This window comes from Nerophis ophidion, linkage group LG22, assembly GCF_033978795.1.
Source record: "Nerophis ophidion isolate RoL-2023_Sa linkage group LG22, RoL_Noph_v1.0, whole genome shotgun sequence".
Taxonomy (NCBI): Eukaryota; Metazoa; Chordata; class Actinopteri; order Syngnathiformes; family Syngnathidae; genus Nerophis; species Nerophis ophidion.
The window spans coordinates 26,575,877-26,601,902 of record NC_084632.1 but is presented as its reverse complement, the minus strand read 5'-3'; the positions used below and the strand labels follow the sequence as shown (position 1 = coordinate 26,601,902).

Here is a 26,026-nt window from a genome sequence, read left to right as displayed (position 1 = left end):
TCGATCAGACTGCTCTCAAAGTTCGTCCCCTGATCAGAACGCATACGCTCAGGAAAGCCATATATACAAAATAAATTGTTTCAGAGCTGCTGAGCAACAGCCTTAGCTGACTGGTTGGGACAGAGATAGGCTTGTGCAAGCTTTGTAAAATGATCAGTCACGACAAGCACATCTAGGGACTTGTTGGAAGAATCTTCAGCTGACCAGAAATCAATGCAAACCAACTCTAGAGGCCTGGAGGCCTTGACACTCTCGAGTGGCGCTCAGGTTCAGGGGACTTGCTGAATACACTACGACGGCAGCGCCACACATAGTCCTTGACATCTTCTTCCAACCCATGCCAGTAGAAGCGCTGTCGGGCCAGGTAGAGCGTCCTTCTCTGCCCCTGGTGACCTGCCTCATCTTGAACTCCTTTGAGCACTTCCTCATTAACAGCAGAGGGACAAAGTACTGGTAAGTCCTTTTCTTTGTCACCACGTCCTTGGAAGTGCGATATAGCACACCCAACCTGACTATGAGTCTGTCCCAGTGTCTGAGGAGTCGCAGAGCATCGGCAGGTTCGTGTGGACGCTCCCGTCTTGATGGTCCCCGCTGCCGTCCGACAAAGTGAAGCACACGACCCAAGCAGGGGTCATCACGCTGCTTAGCAATCAGCTCATCTCGGAAGAGAGGGGAAATCGGCCAACTATGGTGGTTGAACGGACTGGGTGAGCTGAGGCAAGAGGAAAGCATGAGGAGGTGGACGCTCTAGATCCAAAGACTGTTCAAGGATAGCAGTCACTGACTAGACAGAGATAGTTTGAGCACTGGGCACCACAACAGTGTTTTCAGAGGCCACAGTGAGGGGTTGGAGCAGGTGCAGCCGGGGCACTGGGTCACAGGACAGACGTTAAGCGTCCTGCACACAGTCAGAATGTAAGGCACTTGCTTCCTCCAAGAGTGGACCATAAGGGACCTTTGTGAGGCGATGAAGCACACTAGGCTGCACAAATGGCTCACGGCTGAGGACGTCCGCCACCACATTTTTGGGGCCAGGTATGTATTTGATCTCAAAGTTGAATAGGGCCAACTTTGACACCCATCTCTGCTCACAAGCATCAAGCTTCGGCTTAGTGAGGATATGCGTTAAGGGGTTGTTGTCAGGCCAGATGGTAAATGGCTGTCCCCTCAGCCAGTGACTGAATTTGTCACAAACAACCCACTTGAGTGCAAGAAACTCCAGCCTGTGTGCTGGATAGCGGGACTGCGCATAGTTGAGCGACTTACTGGCAAACGCGACAGCTCGTGCAACATCATCACCCTCAGCCAACTGCGACAAAACAGCTCCAAGGCCGTTGGAGGAGGCATCAATCGACAGCAGGAAAGGCTTACTGAAGTCAGGATGAGCAAGAGTGGCATTCTCCAACAAAGCCTGCTTCAGCCTCCTGAAAGCCAATTAGCAGAAGAGAGCTTCCTAGAGACAGGTGGCCATTTTTTGGCCTTGGTATTTCGCGGCCTCTTCGCCCCAGATGTCAGTGCAAACAGAGGTTTGCTAGTGCGCGAGTTCCCCTCGAAGAACTGTTGATAAAATCCAACCATACCAAGGAAAGATCTGATCTTGGAAGGAGAAGGTATGTCGGTGCCCTCTCCATCAAGTCTTTCTCCCCCAGGCCAACAATGGCTGTGACTTTATCAGGGTCATTGGAAATTCCATTTCTCTGCATGATGTGTACCAGAAATTTCTCATGAAGTGGCACTTTTTAGGAGCAAGCTTCAGGTTGTGCGCCTGTAATCTCTCAAAAACCATTTCCAGCCTCTGCAGCGCCAACTGTTCAGTGGGAGCGAATACCAAGATGTTGTCTAGATAGCAGAGAAGGCTCAAGAAATATTGATCACCGAAGATCGTCATCATCATCCTCATGAACGTGGCCGGACTGTTGCACAGCCCCTGAGGTAGCTGGTTATATTCGTAAAGTCCAAAAGGAAAAGGTATACACGGGGAACTTCCTGTCGTCCTCATGAACATCCACATTATAGTAACCTGATGTGAAGTCCATGGTCGAAAAGAAAGTGTTTCCTCCAAGAGCAGCCAAGGCGTCCGCCTGGTGAGGCAGAGGATGTGCGTCTCTGATGGTGCGCGCGTTCAGCCAGCGAAAGTCTGTGCAGAGCCGTTGGTCACCGTTCTTTTTCCAAACGAGGACAAGTGGTGAGGCGTCCTCACTTGTGGACTTCCTTATGATGTCTCGTTCCTCCATTTCATTCAGCGCTACCTTTAGTTTCTCATAATGAGATGGGGACAAGCGACGATATGGCAGTCTGAAGGGTTTATTGTCACTCAGCCGAATGCGATGGTCAAAGTGTCCGGCTTTTCCACAGTCCAAACTGTTGCGGGAGAAGATGGACTCAAAATTGGCCACAAGATCAACAAGCTTCGTCCTCCAGAATGGAGACAGACTACTTGAGTCAATGTCAATGTCCCCCAGTCCCAAATCATGGAGTGTTGAGCTGTAAGGTCTGTGCGCAGCATACTCTGAGTCAACTGTCAAGCTTTTCTCACTACCTGTGTCCGTCTGGTCAACCGTCCTGGTAAGTGTGCATTTCACATCATTCGGTTGGTAATTGTCGTACAAGTAGTCAGTGTCAAAATCCTCTAGTGCTACACAAGAGGACACGTCTGCAATTATACAATTTCGTCTCAGGGTTACTGGTTTAGTAGCGGGGTCAATGACTCACACTGGGACCCACCCATTGCCCCATAATGGCGTTACAACCCGCCCCACTACAATTGTTCGTGGCACTGTGCGCGACTCACTTGGCTCCACAACCACTGCGCTGCCAGCAGAGAAACTGGCATGGCTGGGCAGGCGACCCCAAACTAAATGTTCTGTCATGGGCTCCAAGGTCACAGCATGTTTGACTTTGACAGCGGCAACCTTGTCAGGGCACTCACCATCTCTCCATGTCTCCACAGCGGCCAGCAGCTGCAGCAAACTTTCCTCCTCCACGGATGTCTTGTCTGAAAGTAACACTTGCTCCCAGAATTTCCCAGAATGTTTCAGCACGTGACTGAGGTGTTTTATGACATTGCTGCCAAGAATGAGGTCATCACATTGGCCGTCCACAATAAGTGTGGGTACAGAAATGTGACAGTCAAAGATTGTTATCTGAAGCTCACACACACCAACAGGTCTGGTTTTTGATCCGCCACATCCAATAAGGGTAACAGATGTGGGAGATATCAAGTCAGAAGATAAAACATTAGCCTGCTCAAGGAGAGGTAGCACACGAGAGCTCAAAGAACAGGCCCTCGAACCACTATCCAACATGGCACGTAGCTCTACAGCATCCTGGGTCAACACATCAATGGGGAAAAGATTATCTGTCGCAGAAATTCTCTGTGTGTTTTGAAATATCACCTAGAGCCATCATCAGTTGAAGGACAGAACTGTGAGTAGATAAACTCAAGGTCAGCTTTGTCAGAATATTTTGGGGACATGTCTTTTGGCCCTCCACTAGTCCCCTGGTCATGTGGGCCATCTAATTTCCCTGCTGGTTGGAATTTGACGTTCAATGACCATAAAAAAATATAGGAAATCACAGTACTCAACTTAGAATAATAAAAATTGCAAAATAAAGTAGCTAAAATAACATTCAAATAAAATGACATCAAAATAAGAAGAGTAAAAAGACAGTAAACAATTGAGATCATAAATTACCTCTGTTACATACACATTGTCCCAATTTTGCTTTTATAGCTCTATTCTGAAAGCATTGATTGATACTTTTATTAGTAGATACATATTCCATACAATTGACCACTAAATGGTAACACCCAAATTATTTTTTCAATTTGTTTAAGTCGGGGTTCACGTTAATCAATTAATGGTAAAATCATCCTCTTCTCTGTGCAAAGTCTTCGAAATCTCCTTTTGTCTTCCATGTTCTTTTTGTAGTTTCCGTCATATATTGTGAAAACTGGCAGATGATCACTAACGTCTGTTATAAGTAGACCACTTGTAATGTTATTATCAAAATCATTGGTAAAAAATATTATCAATAAGCGTGGCACAGTGTTCTTTGGTTCTGCTTGGCTTTGTGATTTTAGGATTCAAACTGATGCTGTACATTGTATCAATGAAGTCATCAATAGACGTTTGCTTGTTAGGGTTCAATAAGTCATTATTAAAGTCACCGCTACAAAAATAATTTTTTTACAATTGTCCATGTAATTCGCTTTGATCCATTCTTCAAATGTTTCTATACTTGACTTAGGTGATCTATATATACAACTGATGAATATGTTTTTGCTTTTCACTGGTTATACATTCTAAGATATTATCTATAGCAGATGATATTTTTTTTACCACTTTATAGTTCAGGTTCTTCATCACGTACACAGCTACTCCTCCATTGTTGTCGGTTCTGTTGATGTAGTTTAGTTCATATCCTACCAGATCAAAATATATTCCTTTTTATCATCAATCCATATTTCTGTGACCACGATCACTTTGAAGGGTTCATTGATGTTTTCCAAAGAATTCTTAATGTTGTTGTAATTTGCATACAAGCTTCTGCTATTAAAATAAATAATTGACAATTTGTTATCAAGTTTAATGTTGCTACTATAGTGTTCATCTGTATAACAAAAACAATTATTATTGATGTGGGAGAAAAAAAGTGTATCTGGATCTATATCATTCTCCAAATCCTGGTTTTTGGGATTTTTGTTACAGACGTTTTTTGGTTCCATATTTTTTTGTTCAACAATCTTTGCTGTTGTTTCAATAATCTCTATAAGTGTAGGTGGATGCACTTCTGACTCTAGGTCTTCTTGTTCAGTCGTCCCTTGGACCATAGCAGTGTTGATGTTAAATTTAGGTGTTTGTTTTCTGTCAGAGTTCATTATCATCGTTGTTGTCGAAGCTGTGTAAACTTTAAAATTTGTCCAGGTCCTTGAGTTGAGTTTGAGTTTATTTCGAACATAAAAGCAATTTCCAGTTTTTCTTTTCAACATGTTCGAAAAGGAGTAGGAAAAAGCAGAGCTTATTTAATCCTACCCCTTTTCTTTTACATAACAGTTGCTAAAACTTTTGTTCACTTCCTGTTCTCAATGTCTTCACAATATAGTCCATAAGTAATCACAATAAAAATGAATAAATAAATAATTGTTGAAGTAAGTTTTATTCCATACGATGAGATGTCATAGACAACAAGTACTCTTGCTTCTGGACTTCCATTCAGCTTGATGTATATTTTACAGTTGGCGCTCCATATTCCCTGGATTTTTCCATGCTTTCTCAAGTCGCGTGCTTTCTTGGTGATTCCAGCATTACATTTTGTGAGATGCTCATTCATGTACACATTTGTTCCCTTCCGCTCTTTTCCCTGTTTCAGCAATGCCATTTTAAATGTTCAGTTTACGAGTTTCTCAAGGAGGACTGGAGTGGTGTTGTTGTTTCTTCCGTTCAGTGGGATTCATGTTTCGATGGTAATACTGTCAATTTCAATTTCCTTTGATTGCAGAAAGCTGACCACTTGCTGTTCTGCTGAAACAATATCCATTTTATCGGGCTCACCTCCATTATTCACAGCTTTTGCATAGGATCTTGTTTTAATTCGGTGCCCTGTCACGATGATATCATTCATTCGTTCATCCTGATCCATGTCATCAATGATATTCCACAGCATGTTGTTGTCTTCTTGAAGGGTCTTCATTTGTTGGCGCATTTCATAGGAGTCCTTATTTATGTTTTTATTCTGAGTGGAATGGAACCGTTACAAAGTAAAATGCAGGAAACAGAAAATATGTAACGTAACAAGCTAACCCCAAGTTATTAAGCAAAATGTAAAAAATGGCACATTCCGTATTTTCGGGACTATAAGCCATCACTTTTTTCCCAAGCTTTGACCTTGTGGCTTATACATAGGTGCGACTAATGTATGGATTTTTCTTGCACATCACTAAATAATGGAATAGATTACGGAAATAAATCACACAGTACAAAAATATAAAACATTAGGAAACTGTTCTGATTAAGTGTTTACAAAGTACAAAGAAGACAAATCCTGATAAACAATTTGAACCTAATCAAAAAAGGAGAAAATCTCATCTATCTTATAAAGGATGAATAAAGACATCAATGACGTTTATGTCTTGTTTAATCATCCATTTTACTGCCGCGTTACAGGCACCATTTGGAAACAATTAAGGTATGCAAATAAACATTTACCAAATCTTTCTACGTAAATATCTCATTTTAAAATCTGCGGCTTATTGTTCGGTGCGGCTAATATATGAATTGTTTTTTTTCCCCAAAAATTTAGTGGGCTAATATACCAGAGTGGCTTATAGTCCGGGAAGTATATTATCTTTAAACTCAAATATCCTCAAATCACACCATCCCAAGTGTCAGATTGGGATAACATACACATCATTAAAACACACATTGTACAGTGTACTTCTGTCATTGCCAAGATTTGTCTTAATAATTCTGTATTGGAATTCAACCATTGGAAACCTTGTACCTATTGTAGACATTTATGTGTGTTGTCATAATCAATGTTTTGCATTGTCCCATTTCAGGTCCATCCATCGACTGACACAGTTGGAGAGGTTGGATCTGGGAAGCAATGAATTCTCTGAAGTGGTGAGAATGTTTGTTTTTGTTATGTTAGCGCGGTATCACCATGTGCTAAGAGGAAGAAGTCAGTACAATCCATTTCAGGGGAAGCCTCCTTGGCGGTTTCACGTTTCAAAAGTCATTGTGCCGTATCATGAATCCTCTGGTGACCTCATCTCATTAAGGAGCGAGGCAAGCGTTCAGCTGGACCATGAAATGGGACACAGGGCTTTGAGGGAGCTGAGGGAGAGAATGCTGGATGGAAGCTGACAGGATGTTATATCAGGGTCAGACAGGAAGTGGTCTGCATGGCGGCAAGAGTCTGGCTCGATAATATACGTTCTACAGACTCAGACTCACTGGAGTAAATGTTGCTGACTTCTGTGTCCCATTTGCATACCAGCCAGAGGTGTTAGAGCAGATCCACAACCTTAAGGAGCTGTGGATGGATAACAACTCTCTACAGTCAATACCGGGGGTAATCACACCTTCACACCTCGCACTCAAAAATGATTTCTTTGCAGTTATACATCTTATCTGTCAATTTACTGCCTCCCTTATTTCTCTTACTCTGCAGTCATTAGGGAAACTTCGCCAGCTGCGCTACTTAGACCTAGCTAAGAATCGTATTGAGAATTTGGACACAGATGTTTCAGGCTGTGAGGCCTTGGAGGATCTTTTGCTATCCTCCAACATGCTTCAGCACCTCCCTGACTCTATAGGTAGGTCCTCAAATGCACACATCTTTGTAACAGATAGTAATTTTATAGGTACCTACAGAATTCAGTCTGTAGTACCGGATACCGATTCTCGTCAAATCAATAGATGCCATATTTTGGTTGCTCATGACCTCACGTCTGGTTGAAAACTCGGCACCAGCTCAAACACTTGGTGGGCAAACATGCATATTTATAGCAAACTGTAATTTTCAACAAAGCAATCATGTGGTCCCCATCAATGTGCAAGCTGGATGCTAATTTACATTGGCAATGTACATTGATGTACCGTATTTTTCGGACTAAGTGGCGCATTTTAAATCCTTAAATTTTACCTAAAACGTTGACAGTGCCCGTTATAACCTGGTGTGCCTAATGTACGTGTTAATTCTGGTTGTGTTAACTGACCTTGAACTAATTTTATGTGGTACATCGTGCAATGATAGATGGCGGTCGCACATAAGAGATATGTGTGGACTCCAGGTTGACGCCTGTTCAATAAATGACGCTAGCATTGAAAGCAACACCAAAACTTTCATGTTTCATTGAGAATAGAAAACATTACACATTACACCTCGTCTCTTTTCCTTTGAGGAAAGCTCGATCATCTTAATTCCGTACTAAGCGAGCACAGCCTGTAGGTTCAATGCGCGCAACTGAATTGCTTAGTTGCTCAGACAGTAATGTGTTTATAGAAGTTTAGATTGGGATTAGTTGTTTTTAATGGGAAAAGACTTATGTGTCTGGTTTTCATGCTAGCATTTAAGCTAGTAAGTTGGCACCAGTGAGTCCGCCTTGGCCTGTGAGTTTATAAAAGTACAGTTATCAGTTTTTAGATCATTTTAATTTAAAAGGGTGATACTATTGTCGCCATCATTATTACTGTTTATCCTTACATACTTACAATATTGTCTTGTTTCCCGGTGAAAATTCGTATTTGTAGCTCTGATTCCCACGGTGATATACCCCCGCCCCTCTTCTGCATGCTACTGTGATAGGATAGATTCCTAACTTGTCCCACCCATCTAAAGACAGAATTAAATATGATTGGATTTCGTCCCTGTCAATTATTTTCATCTACAGTAAACTGTCAATTAATTTTCTTATTGTTTTCGTCAACGTCCATTTGTTTTGACTCGTTATCGTCTAATTTTAGTCGGGCGGAAATAGGTACATGTAATTGAGGAAAATGTTTAGTCAACAAAATTAACACTGATACGTTCACATTTATTAATGAATCATCAAAACTAACAATCAGCAAATAAAAAAATCGAAAAATGTTTTTGGTCTCAACAAATTTAGTTTGTGTGTGTTTATGTATATATTCTCAATGTTTACCAGGAATGTTAAAGAAGCTGACAACACTAAAGGTAGATGACAACCAGCTGACCTCACTACCAGGCACAATCGGGAGGTAAGAACCCTCCACTTACATGCAAGTAGTTAAGGCTAATTAAAATGACATAGATATGAGTTGTTCTTTCCTTGTGTATTACTCTTCCTGTGTGTCATTGTGCTGGCTGATCATTTGGGGGGATTCTGTGTGTTGCTTGCTGCGTTGCTGTGGCATTAGCGCGAAGCCCAAGCAAGGGTGAGTAACATTAGCACATGAGTTTGTGGCCGCAGGGGTGCGTTCAGAGACAAAGAGCTTTTCAGCTTTGTAACAGACACAAATATGCTGTGAGAAAACATCTTTAACCTTAAAGAGTTCATGCAAACTCAACTTTATTTTTGGTTTCAATGCACAAATGTTTCCATGTTATTTGTTCATTGTTTGGCCTTCAATTCTAAATTGTAATACTATTATAAAATATGTCAAAGAATGTCAATAGTATGTTGGCATTTTTATTCACCATCACAGTTTAGGAAAACAATGTGTGAGAATGAAATTAAAACATTTTAATTTAAATCTGATACATTTTTGCATAATTACATACTTTAATGGAGAAAACAAATACAACACAGAAGCTCAATGCAGCACTGATATTGTTTTGGGCATTTTTAAATATTGTACTGATACAATTAGGCATATGCTTTTTCACTGTTCCCAGTCTTTTGTTTCTGAACGATCTGAAAAACAATTCTATCTTTCTGAACGAATCCCTGGCTTTAGCTTTTATAAATAAACTTGTAGATGCATTATGTCCCCTCTGGTGATACCATACGCACTTTAACATGTCCCTTGATTACTCCATTTAGTAAGGAGTGTGACTCCTTCAAAGTCCTTGCATTCCTGTAAATATTCTCTTGCTAATTATCTCTCTTTTCCTTATGAATCTACTCCTTTTTAGGTGTTGAGATCCATATTTACATGACTGTGTACGTGTGAAGTGTGTCAGTAAAGTTCCAGGACCGGAGTCACTGAAATCCAAACTATAAGTGTTTCCCTTCAAAATAATCCAGTTACATTTTGTCAGCCTTCATCCTCATCACAGCCATCCTGATAGCCACGTCTTCCAAACTTGAGCTTTGGAAAAATAAATACAATTCACACAAAGGGAGGATGCTTGGCCCGTAACTGTCGGATGCTCACAATTCTCGCATGTTTTCGCACATTGAATGAAAGCAAACACTGCAGGATTTCTTTGTAGATGTGTCGGTTGATTCTGTGAACGGCAAGAACTTGCGGTGTCCATCACATATCACCAGTCCTGGAACTTTTCTGACACCTAGGGATTTTAAATCTGACTAACTCACTATTTGGTTCTGATTCTTGGGGTAATGATTCAATTGGGATTACATTTTTTGATTCAAACCAATTGACTCAATAACATTTTTGATACAAAACATGAAATATAACCTAATCAAAAACACAAGAGCTATTCTTGGATGCTGACCTACATGCGCAGCAAGTAAGCGCAAAAATAGCCTAATTGAAACACTTCCTTGTGGTCTAGATAGTACATGGATGTTCTTTGGTGTAAACTCTGCACAAATTTCGCTCCTCAGTCACTTCTATAACCCGTTTTTTGAGTCCGTCTAAGAGATGTTTGATTCTGAAGTCATTTCCAGATGGCAAAATGAAACCACATCCCACCCTCCCAAAAAGTATCAAAATATATTTTATTGAAAATGTAAACTGCTTAAATATATATCTTGAAGTCGTCAGCGCATTTCTTTTCCAGACACGGTTGAAAATAAACTTCATAAACATTATATAGGTTCACCCAGTCACACAATTAGGTGGTAAACCTGCCCACTCTCCGATCGATTCAGAGATTGCATAAAAAACAGCTGTTTTTTGGCAACATTTTTGTAACTGCATGTTGCATGTCCGTGTTATTATGCGCATGCCAAGATTACATAAAATAATACTTTATCCATTTTTTACCGCTTATTCCTATTTTTATTTTTATGTTTCCTCATAGCCTGAGGCAAGCTACTCCTCGTCTGGCTGAGAGCTTGAGTTAATGTCCAAAAAAGTATGTTGTGACATCACAATGTTGCCAGGTTGCAAAACTCATCCAAAACTGGATGCCAGCTCATGCCAAAATGCACAGACCTTATTGTTTGATGCTTTAGTATTGTTTAAGATGAGTAGCCAACATTGTTATGACTCAGAAAAGACAAAGTTCATCATAAGTCTCCTTTAAAAATTGATTCTTAAAAACTTAACAAATAGTTTTAAAAAATGTAATCTTGAAATGTGTGAATTGGTTTAAACTCTAATTAAAAGGAATGGTTACGTGGATGTGAATTGATTTTTTTTAGCACCCCTATCTTATATGTGTTTCAAGTGATACAGGACTGATTCTCCATTAAGGATACCTGAACCGAGTCGTTTCTGCAGATTCTCTGAACCTTTTGATGATATTATGGACCGTATATGTTGAAATCCCTAAATTTCTTGCAATTGTACTTTGAGAAACGTTGTTCTTAAACTGTTTGACTATTTGCTCACGCAGTTGTGGATAAAGGGGTGTACCTCTGAGCATTTTTTGGGAAGCTGTTTTTATACCCAATCATGGCACCCACCTGTTCCCTATTGGACTGCACACCTGTGTGATGTTCCAAATATGTGTTTGATGAGCATTCCTCAACTTTATCATTATTTATTTAAACCTTTCCCAACTTCTGTGTCACGTGTTTCTGGCATCAAATTCTAAAGTTAATGATTATTTGCAAAAAAAAAAAAAAAGTTTATCAGTTTGAACATCAAATATGTTGTCTTTGTAGCATATTCATCTGATTATGGGTTGAAAATGATTTGAAAATCATTGTATTCCTTTTACATTTACATATAACTTTGTTAGATGTAAATATAAATTTACATTTAAATTTAAATGTTATTGTACTCGTGCAATGACAATAAAGATCTAGCCTAACACAATTTCCCAACTCATATGGAAACAGGATTTGTATGTATTGCTGGGATGTTACTGACGTTACGACCCGCCCATTAAATAAGCGCGGTGGTTAAGCTAGTTCTGTTTTCAATGGGTACTGTGCGCCATTTAGCCTATCTCTAAGAAAAAATGCCAAATGCTTCTGTTGTTTTCATCTGTACAAATTGTTCAAATCGCGGAAAAAAAGAGAAACGCATCAAGTTCACACTCCAGTCCAACGGAGCAGAGTGGAAAATGCATGAGTTTGCAGTGATCACTTTGTTAAAGGTTTGTTCGATATACTTTTAACGTCCATTATTTTCCATCGATAGTATATGTATTTCTTAAAAACATGTTTAATACAAGTATTTTGTAAAGCACCAAATTGGCGAGTCCAAATAAAAGAAAGCACATACTGTACACAACATTGACATTTATACAAACCCTGTTTCCATATGAGTTAGGAAATTTTGTTTGATGTAAATATAAACGGAATACAATGATTTACAAATCATTTTCAACCCATATTCAGTTGTATATGCTACAAAGACAACATATTTGATGTTCAAACTAATAAAAAATGTTTTTTGTGCAAATAATCATTAACTTTAGAATTTGATGCCAGCAAGACGTGGCAAACAAGTTGGGAAAGGTGGCAATGAATACTGATAAAGTTGAGGAATTCTCATCAAACACTTATTTGGAACATCCCACGGGTGTGCAGGCTAATTGGGAACAGGTGGGTGCTATGATTGGGTATAAAAGCAGCTTCCATGAAATGCTAAGTAATTCACAAACAAGGAAGGGGCGAGGGTCACCAATTTGTAAGCAAATTGTCGAACAGTTTTAGAACAACATTTCTCAACGAGCTATTGCAAGGAATTTAGGGATTTTACCATCTACAGTCCGTAAAATCATCAAAAGGGTTCAGAGAATCTGGAGAAATTACTACACGTAAGCGATGATATTACAGACCTTTGATCCCTCAGGGTGTACTCCATCAAAAACCGATATCAGTGTGTAAAGGATATCACCACATGGGTTCAGGAACACTTCATTAATCCACTGTTAGTAACTACAGTTGGTTGTTACATCTGTAAGTGCAAGTTAAAACTCTGCTATGCTAAGCAAAACCCATTTATCAACAACACCAAGGAACGCCGCTGGCTTTGCTGGGCCCGAGCTCATCTAAGATGGACTGATGGAAAGAGGAAAAGTGTTCTGTGGTCTGACGAGTCCACATTTCCAATTATATTTGGAAACTGTGGATGTGGGGTCCTCCGGAACAAAGAGGAAAATAACCATCCGGATTGTTATGGGCGCAAAGTTCAAAAGCCAGCATCTGTGATGGTATGAGGATGCATTCGTGCCCAAGGCATGGGTAACTTACACATCTGTGAAGGCACCATTAATGCTGAATAGTCCATACAGGTTTTGGAGCAACATATGTTGTCATCCAAGCAACGTTATCATGGACACCCCTGCTTATTTCAGCAAGACAATGCCAAGCCATGTGTTTCAACAGCGTGGTTTTGTAGTAAAAGAGTGCGGGTACTTTACTGGCCCGCCTGCAGTCCAGACCTGTCTCCCATCGAAAATGTATGGCGCATTGTGAAGCATAAAATACGACAGCGGAGACCCCGGACTGTTAAACGACTAAAGCTCTACATAAAACAAGAATGAGAAATAATTCCAATTTCAAAGCTTCAACAATTAGTTTCCTCAGTTCCTAAACGTTTTTTGAGTGTTTTTAAAAGAAAAGGTGATGTAACACAGTGATGAACATGCCCTTTCCCAACTACTTTAGCAAGTTAATTATTATTTGCAAAAAAAAAAAAAGTTTATGAGTTTGAACATCATATGTCTTGTCTTTGTTTTGCATTCAATTGAATATGGGTTGAAAATGATTTGCAAATTATTGTATTCCGTTTATATTTACATCTAACACAATTTCCCAACTAATACGGAAACGGGGTTTGTAGTTATATTTTAATAAAGACAGGGAAAAACACAATACTCACAAACGGCGTGTGCAACAGCAACAAGCATAAGTAGATGCGAAGTTAATTCATGAATCACAACCTTACCAGAGCAAAAATTATGCATATTTATTAGGGAGAATCCTGATACAAATTTCATTTACGCAGCTACACACAAATAAGTTTTGTAGACATCCATGCTTTTTCAAGTGTTCATCTGTTTTGTCTTGTAGAATGACGTCTGGAGCACAATTGTCCGATATGTCTGGGAACGCGACCGACAAAATCTTTGACACCATTCGACAAATCTTTTTTTGAGAAAGTATAGGGATCTATTCCATTGCATAATTTAATTTTTTTGCTCGTATTTTTTTTTGCAGGAAAATGTACGCCTGTTTTGTACTCATGTAGTTTGTGCGCTGCTTGCCGTACAACAGCCATCTGTGCTTGGTTGATCACCACTCTTTTTCACTTGCGGGAAGAAGTCACGTGTAATTTAGTGCGTCCAACTCTCTCAATTCCTAAACCCTTTATTTCAATCAGTATCTTAGCAACATTTTAACACCTTCTGTTTGAACGAAATATCATAAAATATGTGTTTTTTCATATTTAAGGATACTTTATTATATTTGAAGTAGTGTCCCGATACTAAAATTTTGGTACCGGTACCAAAATTATTTTGATACTATTCAGTACTTTTCTAAATAAAGGGGGACAACAAAAAAATGGCTTAATATTTACAACAGATTTTAGGGTACATTAAACATATGTTTGTTATTGTAAGTTTGCCCTTAAATCAAATAGCGAACATACAAGACAACTTGTCTTTTATTAGTAATTTAGCTGCTGACATATGCAGTAACATATTGTGTCGTTTTCCATTGTGTTATTTTGTCAAAATTATTAAGGACAAGTGATAGAAAACGAATGAAACTACCTGTACATTTACTGCTTACTTTCTCTTTTTAAAATGTTTTATCTACACTTCTGTTAAAATGTAATAATCCCTTATTCTTCAGTTGTTTGATACTTTACATTAGTTTTGGATGATACCACAAATGTGGGTTTCAATCCGATACCAAGTTGTTACAGGATCATACATTGGTCATATGCAAAGTCCTCATGTGTCCACGGACATATTTCCTGAGTTTATAAACATAATATACATGTTTTAAAAATGAAAGAAGATGTTGTGTTGCAAAAAAATATTGACATAATCATAGTAGTATCGACTAGATATGCTACTGTACTTGGTATCATTGCAGTGAATGTTAGGTGTAGATCCACAAAGGGCATTTGTTTAAATTTTGATGCCAATGAGCTACAGTGTGTAGTGAAGCATGTTTAGCTATTCCTCGTCCTGCAGGGATAATACTTGTGAGAAACTCACTTTATTTATCGGCATGGAGTGATTTAGTGATTTAGAACTAGCTAAAACACTGCCGACTGGGGGTGGACTTTAGCTGCTAGCTAGCTAACCATGTCTTAAGGCACCTCTTCCTGAGGGTGTTTCAGTGTTATTTTCAAGCCAAAATGCATCTGTTCTATAACTTCACCTTTATCGTTAGTTATTAAGCCAAAATGCGTTTGTTCTCCCTTTTCTGTCTACACACTGTGTAAGTATTCCGTGATTGTGCACTGTGGAACATGTTCGTCTGCTCGTAAACTAGCAATGACGCGACGACAGGGTTGCGGGGAGGTGGCGGACCGGTGGCGGACCGGTGGCGGACCGGTGGCGGACCGGTGGCGGACCGGTACTTTTCAGAGGCGGTGTGGTATTGAATATGACTCCTTACCGTAGAACCCTAATTTTAACTAATTATCTACTTTGACAATTTCACTATTGACAAGTTTGAAAGCTTTATGAATGTGACAGGTTGTGATAAAAATAAATTGGTGTCATCGGCACAAAAATAATTGATCAGTTCACAAAGTCTTTAATGTATAATACAAAAATAAGTTGTCCCAATATAGAGCCTTGTGTCACTCCACATGTTATAATGTTGCTGTTATTTATTTACACATATTGCACCCTATCAAATAAATAAGTTCTGAACCAAATGATTCCTCTGACACCATAATTGCATGATGGCCATAATTGCGTACTTGGATGTCTTTGTGGCTTGTGCAGCCCTTTAAGACACTTGTGATTAAGGGCTGTATAAATAAACTTTGATTGATTGATTGATTGGTAATAATGCAATTTATTCCAATAACATTTCAAAATCTATGGTTTAGATAACTAGGAAAACACACATTCCACATTCACCATTATCAACACTGTCATTGATTTTTTTCAATGAGATCAAGGATTGCCACTCAACTAGTATTGTTCTTCCAGAAGCCATATTGGGATGGGATGAGTTTATTTAGTTTGTCCAAGTAGCCGCTACGTCTATTGTATCCAACACTCTCAAGTACTTCTGAGAATGTTGGTAAAATCGATATATAGAATGATATATGATTTATATATAATTTTAAGTACCACTCCAAGAAGCCGAGAGAGATTCATACAATAGACAAACGGATCTGCAATTTCAATTTGACAACTATAAACACCGGAAGTATGGGGACTCTTCAGGTTCATATTATTTTTTTTATAACTTCTGATGTAGGTGTAAGAAAAATTAGTTTATATAGGTACTTTTGATGTAATGTTGGTATGCTGTTCCCTTTAGTGGGATTAAGTTTTTCGAAAGAGTTTCACCTATGGACCGCAAGTTAATATTAAAACTGGTGGCAATATCAAAATTATTGGGATCGTAATATATCTTTTGTTTGATTTTGATGTCAGGAAGGACAGTGAATTTGTTTACACTGGCTGAGCAGATTATTTAATACTGAATTTAAATATTGCTTTTGATGGTCACAAGAAGCCTTAATACAATTAGTATAATAGTTTGCTTACTTGTTCATACTACACAAGTAAATTTATTTTAAAATTTGGAGTACTATTCTTATTTTCATCAGTGGGACTTTTTATCCAGCATTTCTAGAGCTTATTTTTATTATTGATTGACTTCATTATACCTTTAGTGAGCCATTCATTTTGCACTTTTGTATCGTTTTTTTTAATAATATTTTTTAATATCGTAGCATTATAAAGCATTATAGGCTTATTGCGGATTTATACAGCTATGGATAGAACCCCACTTTTTGTGCCTGAGGTTTCCAGATACAGTAACTTTCCTTTTGGAAGTACATTTTCAAGGTTGATTCCCAAACTTTGTATTAAGATTGATGAAGAGAATAATAGGAAATGTTGCATCTCACACGCCCCGTGTCAATGTTTTACTGTGCAAGCATAGTAAAGCATTTTTTTTAACATTAGCATAATGACTTAATATAGTGATAAACATAGAACATTTTCAAAGACAACCAGAACATTCATCATGGTAGCAGACAATTTATTTCTGTTTAATTAAATATCAGCTTCATCAAGCAAACATTTACTCATGTAGCAGAAGTATATTAAAAATGAAATGCAGTTTCCTCAACAATGCGCTTTTGGAAAAATGGTCGAACATTCCTATAAACACACTACGCAACCTTTTTGACAGCTTTCCCAGAAGAGTTGAAGCTGTAATAGCTGCAAAAGGTGGATGGGATGGCACTTCAAGTTCATATGTGAGTCAAGGCAGGTGGCCAAATACTTTTGGCAATATAGTGTATATACAAGAGCAAATAAATATCAGTTTTTGAAGAGACTCAACCTTCTGCCCGAATGCAGCACCCCCGTGGTAGTAAATGGATGGATTTTTAATGAGATACTGTAGCACCTTTTACAACGAGACAAAAAAAGATTGCATGGCTTGCCTGCTTCAATATGACACCTGGCACTGCTTTAAGGATTCTTGTGCTGGGCTGCTAAGACATCTAAATAAAGGATAACAAACTCCCATCCTCTTCTCTCTCCAATTCCTTCAACCGTATGTTGGCCCATATGGTCCAAGCTGGTGACAACAACAAAGGCCGACTTTTGCAATGTAACAATGACGGTAAATTGTTGTCTCATTAGCATTAGTCTTCTGCTAGCCAGCTATTGTACACAAGGAGGTCAAAAGGCTCTGCCATTATGTTACTATGAATATGGTTAGAAACATGTCTAAACATGGTGTAATGAAGGGGGGAGGAACACATTAGATTGTATTGTAATGCATACATGACTCTGGAAGGGCAGAAGCATCATTAATTCAAAAACGTACTGCATATTCAATGTGGTCCAATATTTCCGTTCCTGAAACAACATGAAACAAAGCCCTAAAGTAGTGGTGCTCATTTGGACCCCGAAGTTGGATTTATTTTTTTATTGGCCCTTGCCACATTCTAAAAATAAAATAAAAAATTTTTTAGTTTTCTATTTACATATTACATTGTTTTGGTTTTTCATCTATGACAAAACATTTTTATTTTCATTTGTTCAGATAGTTGAACTAGCATACATTGACGTAGATTTGTCCCTTGTTTATCACGGCCAATTGGTTCCAGGCTTGATAAATGAATGTTCGCAAAGTAGGATTATTATTAATAAATCAAATATTTTCTTAGTTAGTGCATAACAAACTGTTTTCGACCTTTTAAATATATATTTTCAACATGAATAAAACCATCTAAACATGAAATAACACCCATATAATCACCTTTACACCTTTTTGGTGTAAATATGGTAGCATTGTGTCTCACCAATAGCGCGGAGGATCCTCCAAGCCATTAAAACACGGCCACAACATGAAATACTTTGTCACATCCTGGGAAAACAATCTAAGTTAAAACTGGGCTTCTATGTGCTGAAACCACGGGCGTTGGCCAACTTGACATCCGCAGCTACGATCACTTTGTTGTTGGCATTGCTTGTCTGCGTTGTCATTCCGCATCACTCAGGTCAAAGCAGCTGTTTATAGACTGAATGGCTGCAGTACGTCCTGCTGTTGTTTGGTTTGTCATTGCTCGTGTCAAAGTCTCACTAAGGTGTAGGTCTGTTACTGATGAGGCAAACGTTTAAGATGAAGTCTATCCAAAAGTTGTTCCATCAAAAGTGGGTCAATCTGATTGTCGCGGTGAAGATACATCCATCCATTCATTCATCTTCTTCCGCTTATCCGAGGTCGGGTCGCAGGGGCAGCAGCCTAAGCAGGGAAGCCCAGACTTCCCTCTCCCCAGCCACTTCGTCTAGCTCCTCCCGGGGGATCCCAAGGCGTTCTCAGGCCAGCCGGGTGACATAGTCTTCCCAACGTGTCCTGGGTCTTCTCCGTGGCCTTCTACCGGTTGGATGTGCCCCAAACACCTCCCTAGGGAGGCGTTTGGGTGGGATCCTGACCAGATGCCCGAAACACCTCATCTGGCTCCTCTCGATTTGGAGGAGCAGCGGCTTTACTTTGAGTTCCTCCCGGATGAAAGAGTTTCTCAACCCTATCTCTAAGGGAGAGCCCCACCACCCGGTGGAGGAAACTCATTTCGGCCGCTTTTGCCCGTGATCTTATCCTTTCGGTCATGACCCAAAGCTCATGACCAAGGGTGAGGATGGGAACGTAGATCGACCGGTAAATTGAGAGCATTGCCTTCCGGCTCAGCTCCTTCTTCACCACAACGGATCGGTACAACGTCCGCATTACTGAAGACGCCGCACCGATCCGCCTGTCGATCTCACGATCCACTCTTCCCCCACTCGTGGACAAGACTCCAAGTTGAAGTCCTCCACTTGGGGCAGGGTCTCCTCCCCAACCCGCAGATGGCACTCCACCCTTTTCCGGGAGAGAACCATGGACTCGGACTTGGAGGGGCTGATTCTCATTCCGGTCGCTTCACACTCGGCTGCAAACCGATCCAGTGAGAGCTGAATATCCCGGCCAGATAAAGCCATCAGGACCACATCATCTGCAAAAAGCAGAGACCTGATCCCACGGCCACCAAACCGAAACCCCTCGCCTAGAAATTCTGTCCATAAAAGTTATGAACAGAATCGGTTACAAAGGGCAGCCTTGGCGGAGTCCAACCCTCACTGGAAACGTGTCCGACTTACTGCCGGCAATGAGGACCAAGCTCTGACACTGATCGTACAGGTAGCGGACCGCCACAATAAGACAGTCCGATACCCCATACTCTCTGAGCACTCCCCACAATTGACTTTCCAAGGGACACGGTCGAATGCCTTCTCCAAGTCCACAAAGCACATGTAGACTGGTTGGGAAAACTCCCATGCACCCTCAAGAACCCTGCCGAGAGTATAGAGCTGGTCCACAGTTCCACGACCAGGACGAAACCCACACTGTTCCTCCTGAATCCGAGGTTCGACTATCCGGCGTAGCCTCCTCTCCAGTACACCTGAATAAACCTCACCGGGAAGGCTGAGGAGTTTGATCCCACGATAGTTGAAACACACCCTCCGGTCCCCCTTCTTAAAGAGAGGGACCACCAACCCGGTCTGCCAATCCAGAGGTACCACCCCCGATGTCCACGCGATGCTGCAGAGTCTTGTCAACCAAGACAGCCCCACAGCATCCAGAGCCTTAAGGATCTCCGGGCGGGACTCATCCACCCCTGAGGCTTTGCCACCGAGGAGCTTTTTAACCACCTCGGCAACCTCAGCCCCAGAAATAGGAGAGCCCACCACAGAGTCCCCAGGCACTGCTTCTTCATAGGAAGACGTGTTGGTGGGATTGAGGAGGTCTTCGAAGTATTCCTTCCACCTATCCACAACATCCGCAGTTGAGGTCAGCAGAACACCATCCGCACCGTACACAGTGTTGACAGTACACAACTTCCCCTTCCTAAAGTCGGCGGGTGAAGTGAATGTGAAGTGAATTATATTTATATAGCACTTTTCTCTAGTGACTCAAAGCGCTTTGCATAGTGAAACCCAATATCTAAGTTACATCTAAACCAGTGTGGGTGGCACCGGGAGCAGGTGGGTAAAGTGTCTTGCCCAAGGACACAACGGCAGTGACTAGGATGGCGGAAGCGGGCATCGAACCTGCAACCCTTAAGTTGCTGGCACAGCCACTCTACCAACCGAGCTATGCTGGTCCAGAATCGCTTCGAAGCCGTCCGGAAGTCGTTTTCCATGGCTTCCCAGAACTCCTCCCATGTCCGAGTTTTTGCCTCCGCGACCGCTGAAGCTGCACACCGCTTGGCCCGTCGGTACCTGTCCACTGCCTCCGGAGTCCTATGAGCCAAAAGAATCCGATAGGACTCCTTCTTCAGCTTGACGGCATCCCTCACCGCTGGTGTCCACCAACGGGTTCTAGGGTTACCGCCACAACAGGCACCAACTACCTTGCGGCCACAGCTCAAATCGGCCGCCTCGACAATAGAGGTGCGGAACATGGTCAATGTTTAGCACCTCCCTCGTAACATGTTCAAAGTTCTTCCGGAGGTGGGAATTGAAACTCTCTCTCACAGGAGACTCTGCCAAACGTTCCCAGCAGAATCTCACAATGCGTTTGGGCCTGCCAGGTCTGTCCGGCATCCTCCCCCACCATTGCAGCCAACTTACCACCAGGTGGTGATCGGTAGAAAGCTCCGCCCCTCTCTTCACCCGAGTGTCCAAAACATGAGGCCGCAAATCCGATGACACAACTACAAAGTCAATCATGGAACTGCGGCCTAGGGTGTCCTGGTGCCAAGTGCACATATGGACACCCTTATGTTTGAACATGATGTTTGTTATGGACAAACTGGGACGAGCACAAAAGTCCAATAACAAAACACCACTCGGGTTCAGATCCGGGCGGCCATTCTTCCCAATCACGCCTCTCCAGGTTTCACTGTCGTTGCCAACATGAGCGTTGAAGTCTCCCAGTAAGGCAAGGGAATCACCCGCGGGAGCACTCTCCAGTACTCCTTCGAGTGTACCCAAAAAGGGTGGGTACTCTGAACCGTTGTTTGGTGCGTAAGCACAAACAACAGTTAGGACCCGTCCCCCCCACCCGAAGCGGAGGGAGGCTACCCTTTCGTCCACTGGTTTGAACTCCAACGTGCAGGCTTTGAGCCGGGGGGCAACAAGAATTGCCACCCCAGCCCGTCTTCTCTCACTGCCGGCCACGCCAGAGTGGAAGAGAGTCCAGTCCCTCTCGAGAGAAGTGGTTCCAGAGCCCTTGCTGTACGTTGAAGTGAGTCCGACTACATCCAGCCAGAATTTCTCTACTTCGCGCACTAGCTCAGGCTCCTTCCCCCCAGTGAGGTGACGTTCCACGTCCCAAGAGCTAAATTCTGTAGCCGAGGATCGGACCGCCAAGTGCCCTGCCTTCGGCTGCCGCCCAGCTCACACATCCGACCTCTGTGGCCCCTGCTATGGGTGGTGAGCCCATTGGAGGGGGTGAAGATACAGTAGTGTCAAAATGATCCGCTGTGTTGTTAGCATTGTCACTCTAAAAGGGGAACTGCACTTTTTTTGGCCGATTGTTCACAATCATTATGAAGGACAAGAACACGTCTTTATTTTTTTTTTATTTTTTTTTTTACGATTTTAATGATGATTAAAAAAACGCTTGAAAATGTGGCTTATAGGAGTCACCGTTGTTGCCTTCAAAGTCCTGTAAAACAACTTCAAAATGCTATGTTTTGCGTACTGCAAGTTTATATATAATGTTGTAACAAACATTTTTATAACAATATGTACTATATACAATATTTACTGTATTTTGATCATTTTAATAATTTTCGGGACTGATTTCTTTAGCGGATTGATTTTTGTTTCCATAGCGGCACACATCCGACTTCTGACAACATGTGTTTTCCTACTTCCGGATTTAAACACAAGTGTGTTGTAATCATGGCAGACTTGGTAACAGACAACGAAGACAACTAATACATTTGAAGGTAAATATACTGCTGCTTATAAAAGCCAGCACGAAGAAAGAGTGAGAAGTTTGAGCAGACGGAAGCGGAAAAAATAATAATAATTTGTCTTCTTGCTTCTTATAATGATTGTGAACGATTGTCAAAATTTAAAAAAAAAGTGCAGTTCGCCTTTCACCCCTGATATTAGGAAGTTTTAAATAACTGAAATAGTTTTTTAATGTCCAAATACGTACTTGTAACATTGACCATGACCAATATGGCCAAATCTTATACAGTACATAGTATATAGTATATCATGTGCCTAAACAGCCACGTTTAGCAAGTCAGTTGTCAATACTGACAACCACTTGTCGTCAACCAAATACCTGTTCCCAATTAGCCTGTTCACTCAATCAATCAATCAATCAATGTTTACTTATATAGCCCTAAATCACTCGTGTCTCAAAGGGCTGCACAAACCACACACGAACCACTACGACATCCTCGGTAGGCCCACATAAGGGCAAGGAAAACTCACACTTGTGGGTTGTGCCAAATAAGTGTTTCATGAGCATTCCTTAACTTTCTCAGTCTTTTTTGGCTCTTGTGCCAGCTTTTTGAAACATGTTGCAGGCATCAAATTTCAAATGAGATAATATTTGCAAAAAATAACATCATTTTCCAGTTCGAACGTTAAGTATCTTTTCTTTACAGTCTATTTATGTATATGGTAATCTGTATACCCATAAAACCCACACTATCAACCCGAAACCAGAAGTCCCACTTGCTAAAGATGTTCATTGATTGCTAAAACATATACAATAGAAAATGAGACACCCTTTTTCTGGGTGGATCTCGCGTGAGAGGAAGAGGGAGGTTAATCATTTTGCAATGCGGCTTGCAAAATGGATAGAAAGTGCCATTCTACATAGCAACTGACGCTGTGGTCAAAGTGCTAATTGCCACAAAACACATTTTAAGATATGTATTGATGACGGTGGATTGGCATCACGTGCGCCAGTCTCGCGATTGTCCTTCCATTTTTTAATAATGGACAGTCGCCGCATGTTGTTAAGCCAAATATTTGACCCTTCTTTTTTCCCACGATCACAGGATGTGTCTTTGGACATGTTTCACAAAGCAGAGAAGATCAGTTAGGATTAAACAACACAACACAGTAGGGACTCTCAGAGTGTACTCCTGCAGAATGATTTGCTTTATTTCTTTGCCATTTTCTCTGTGTCTCCCTGTTTCTCGCCATGTTTTCCACCCAGTCTCAGCTTGCTGGAGGAATTGGACTGTAGCTGTAACGAGCTGGAGTCTCTGCCTCCAACCATTGGCTACTTGCACAGTCTGAGGACATTTGCGGCTGATGAAAACTTTCTGGTAGAACTTCCCCGAGAGGTGACCTTATTAACCTCATTAGTGCGGTAATGTTGCATGACCTGATGGGGCTACTTACGTGTGTTTAGATCGGTAACTGTAAGAATGTGACGGTGATGTCGCTGCGCTCCAACAAACTGGAGTTCCTTCCCGATGAGATCGGACAGATGACCAAACTACGGGTCCTAAACCTTAGTGATAACAGGTACACACACACTCCTTCAGGAAACTTTTATCAATGATTTTCCAGTTGCTCTTACTGGCTGCAGTTGCTGTGGCAACAAGAGTTGCTATGGTTACATGCTCTGCGGGCTGTACAGTACGTGGGCTCAGGAAACATCTTACTCTCCCATTTGTGCTCCCCTCCCTTGTCTCTCATTGTCAGGTTAAAGAATTTACCGTTCACATTTACCAAGCTGAAGGACCTGGCAGCTCTCTGGCTTTCTGACAATCAGGTAACTCTCCTTTCTACCACACAGAACCATACAGCCAACAAACCTGCCACAAATAAGCCACATTTTGTTGAACTAAACAAAGTTGCAGGTCCGGCTCTCAGGTTTTCCCAGATCAGGGGGTCAACAACAATCGATGCTACAATGCTATTTAGGCTAGCTGTGTGTCATATTGCGTCATTATGCCTCGTTTGTAGGTATATTTGATTTCATTGAATTTCCTTTACCTCTGTCCCCTTTGTATTTAATTTATATTTGCATGTCTCAAGACACATTATCTGTATGTAATATTGGCTGCATTTCTGATTGTGTGCCATGTTGTTCCAGACCACAGCAAACGTTACCATGTTGTTCCAGACCATGGCAATCTTTACCCAGCTTGCAAAGATTGTAATAAACCCATTAGAAGAAGACAGCCTGTCCTGTCCTTTGACTTGGACACACACATCTATACCTTAGGCAGTTTTAAGCCAGTCATTTCCAGGAATTATCTCACCGTCTGAGACACTAATTTATTGTGTTGCCTTCATTATAAAACTTACATCGGGCTTTTAACTTTTTGCGGCTCCAGACAGATTTTTTATTTTTTGTCCAATATGGCTCTTTCAACATGTTGGGTTGCCAACCCCTGCCCCAGACCAATGGCCTAGGTAAACTCAATCAATCAAAACTTTAATTTGATAGCACTTACACAGCCTAGTTGTAACACAACATGCTTTACGCTAGCTAAAAAGGAAGAATACAAAAAGAAAAAACTCCCACTCACCCACATTGACAATAACAAGATGTTTCATGGTGCTGAGGATTTTAGCATGCTAGCTACGTGTACGTTTTGACCTAATAATAATGGATTTTACTGTTTCTTATCCCTGCTTCCGTTTTATTTTCATTCTACAATTAACGACTTCTGTTTGCCTGTTTACTACCTGCTAGCTTCCACGCTAGACCCCTTTTTGTTTGTTCCTAGCTTCCATGTTAAGCTCCTTTTATTTTCTAGCTCCCATGCTTGCTCTTTTTGTTTGTTATCCGCCCACGTGCGTGCTTTATGTTTGTACCCTTTGTTTGGTTTTGTTCTAGTATTTTATATTAATTATCCTTATTCAATGTCTGCCTTCTTCTCTCTGCATCTTGGGGTTCGTCACCAAGTAACTCTGACAAAGTAAATATAAATATTATTAAAAAATAAATAAATGAATAATAAGATTAACTGTAGTAATAAAAATAAAAACAAAAAAATAGAACATAAAAGAAGTGTGAAGTGTTTAATAAGAAGCCTGATTAAAAGTGGTGAGCCTTTCACCTTTTGTTTGTTTCTTTCGAGCCGATATTTACAACCCAAATGTAAAATCCACATTTACACCTTGTTCTTCAAAAATAATTTTCTTTGCTACTATTCAGCCCAAAAAGGAGTGTGATGAAGAAAAATGTGTAAATTCCCCCCCATGGTCATGTCACCTTAAAATCAGTGGTGTCAAACGTACGGCCCAAGGGCTGGTTCAGGCCTGCGAACAGGTTTTATCCAGCGCGTGAGATGACTTTGCGAAGTATAACAATGAACCTGAAACTTTTGAATGAAAGAAACAGCTGTTTTAAATGGGTTAACTGGATATCGCAGTAGCAATTCTTTGTATCTTTGTAGATGATGCTACATATGTACAAAATAAACCACATGATGTTAGTACATTAGTTGAGGAAAATGATCAAACTACATAAACAACACATGTAATTTGATTTTGATATAGTTTTTGTTATCTTGATAGATTGAAAATTAACACCAATGTGTTTGATGAACAA

The 26,026-nt window shown here is 40.8% G+C and overlaps 1 protein-coding gene across 21 annotated transcripts in view; it reads left to right on the top strand.

Annotated features, from left to right (window-relative positions):
• The window catches only part of lrrc7 (leucine rich repeat containing 7), a 334,407-nt gene that overhangs the window by 228,828 nt on the left and 79,553 nt on the right, over positions 1-26,026 (top strand). For 18 of the 21 annotated variants that reach the window (XR_009803708.1, XR_009803707.1, XR_009803709.1 and 15 more), the window contains 8 exons: positions 6,563-6,626; positions 7,003-7,077; positions 7,177-7,321; positions 8,657-8,729; positions 8,889-8,906; positions 23,672-23,801; positions 23,870-23,985; positions 24,166-24,235. Coding sequence is in view for 17 of the 21 variants with exons in the window: in XM_061883598.1 (XP_061739582.1) it covers positions 6,563-6,626; positions 7,003-7,077; positions 7,177-7,321; positions 8,657-8,729; positions 8,889-8,906; positions 23,672-23,801; positions 23,870-23,985; positions 24,166-24,235 (691 nt within the window). In the remaining 4 variants the exon portion in view is untranslated. The remainder of the gene's footprint in view (positions 1-6,562; positions 6,627-7,002; positions 7,078-7,176; positions 7,322-8,656; positions 8,730-8,888; positions 8,907-23,671; positions 23,802-23,869; positions 23,986-24,165; positions 24,236-26,026) is intronic. The other 3 variants (XM_061883597.1, XM_061883612.1, XM_061883596.1) reach the window with 1 other exon arrangement.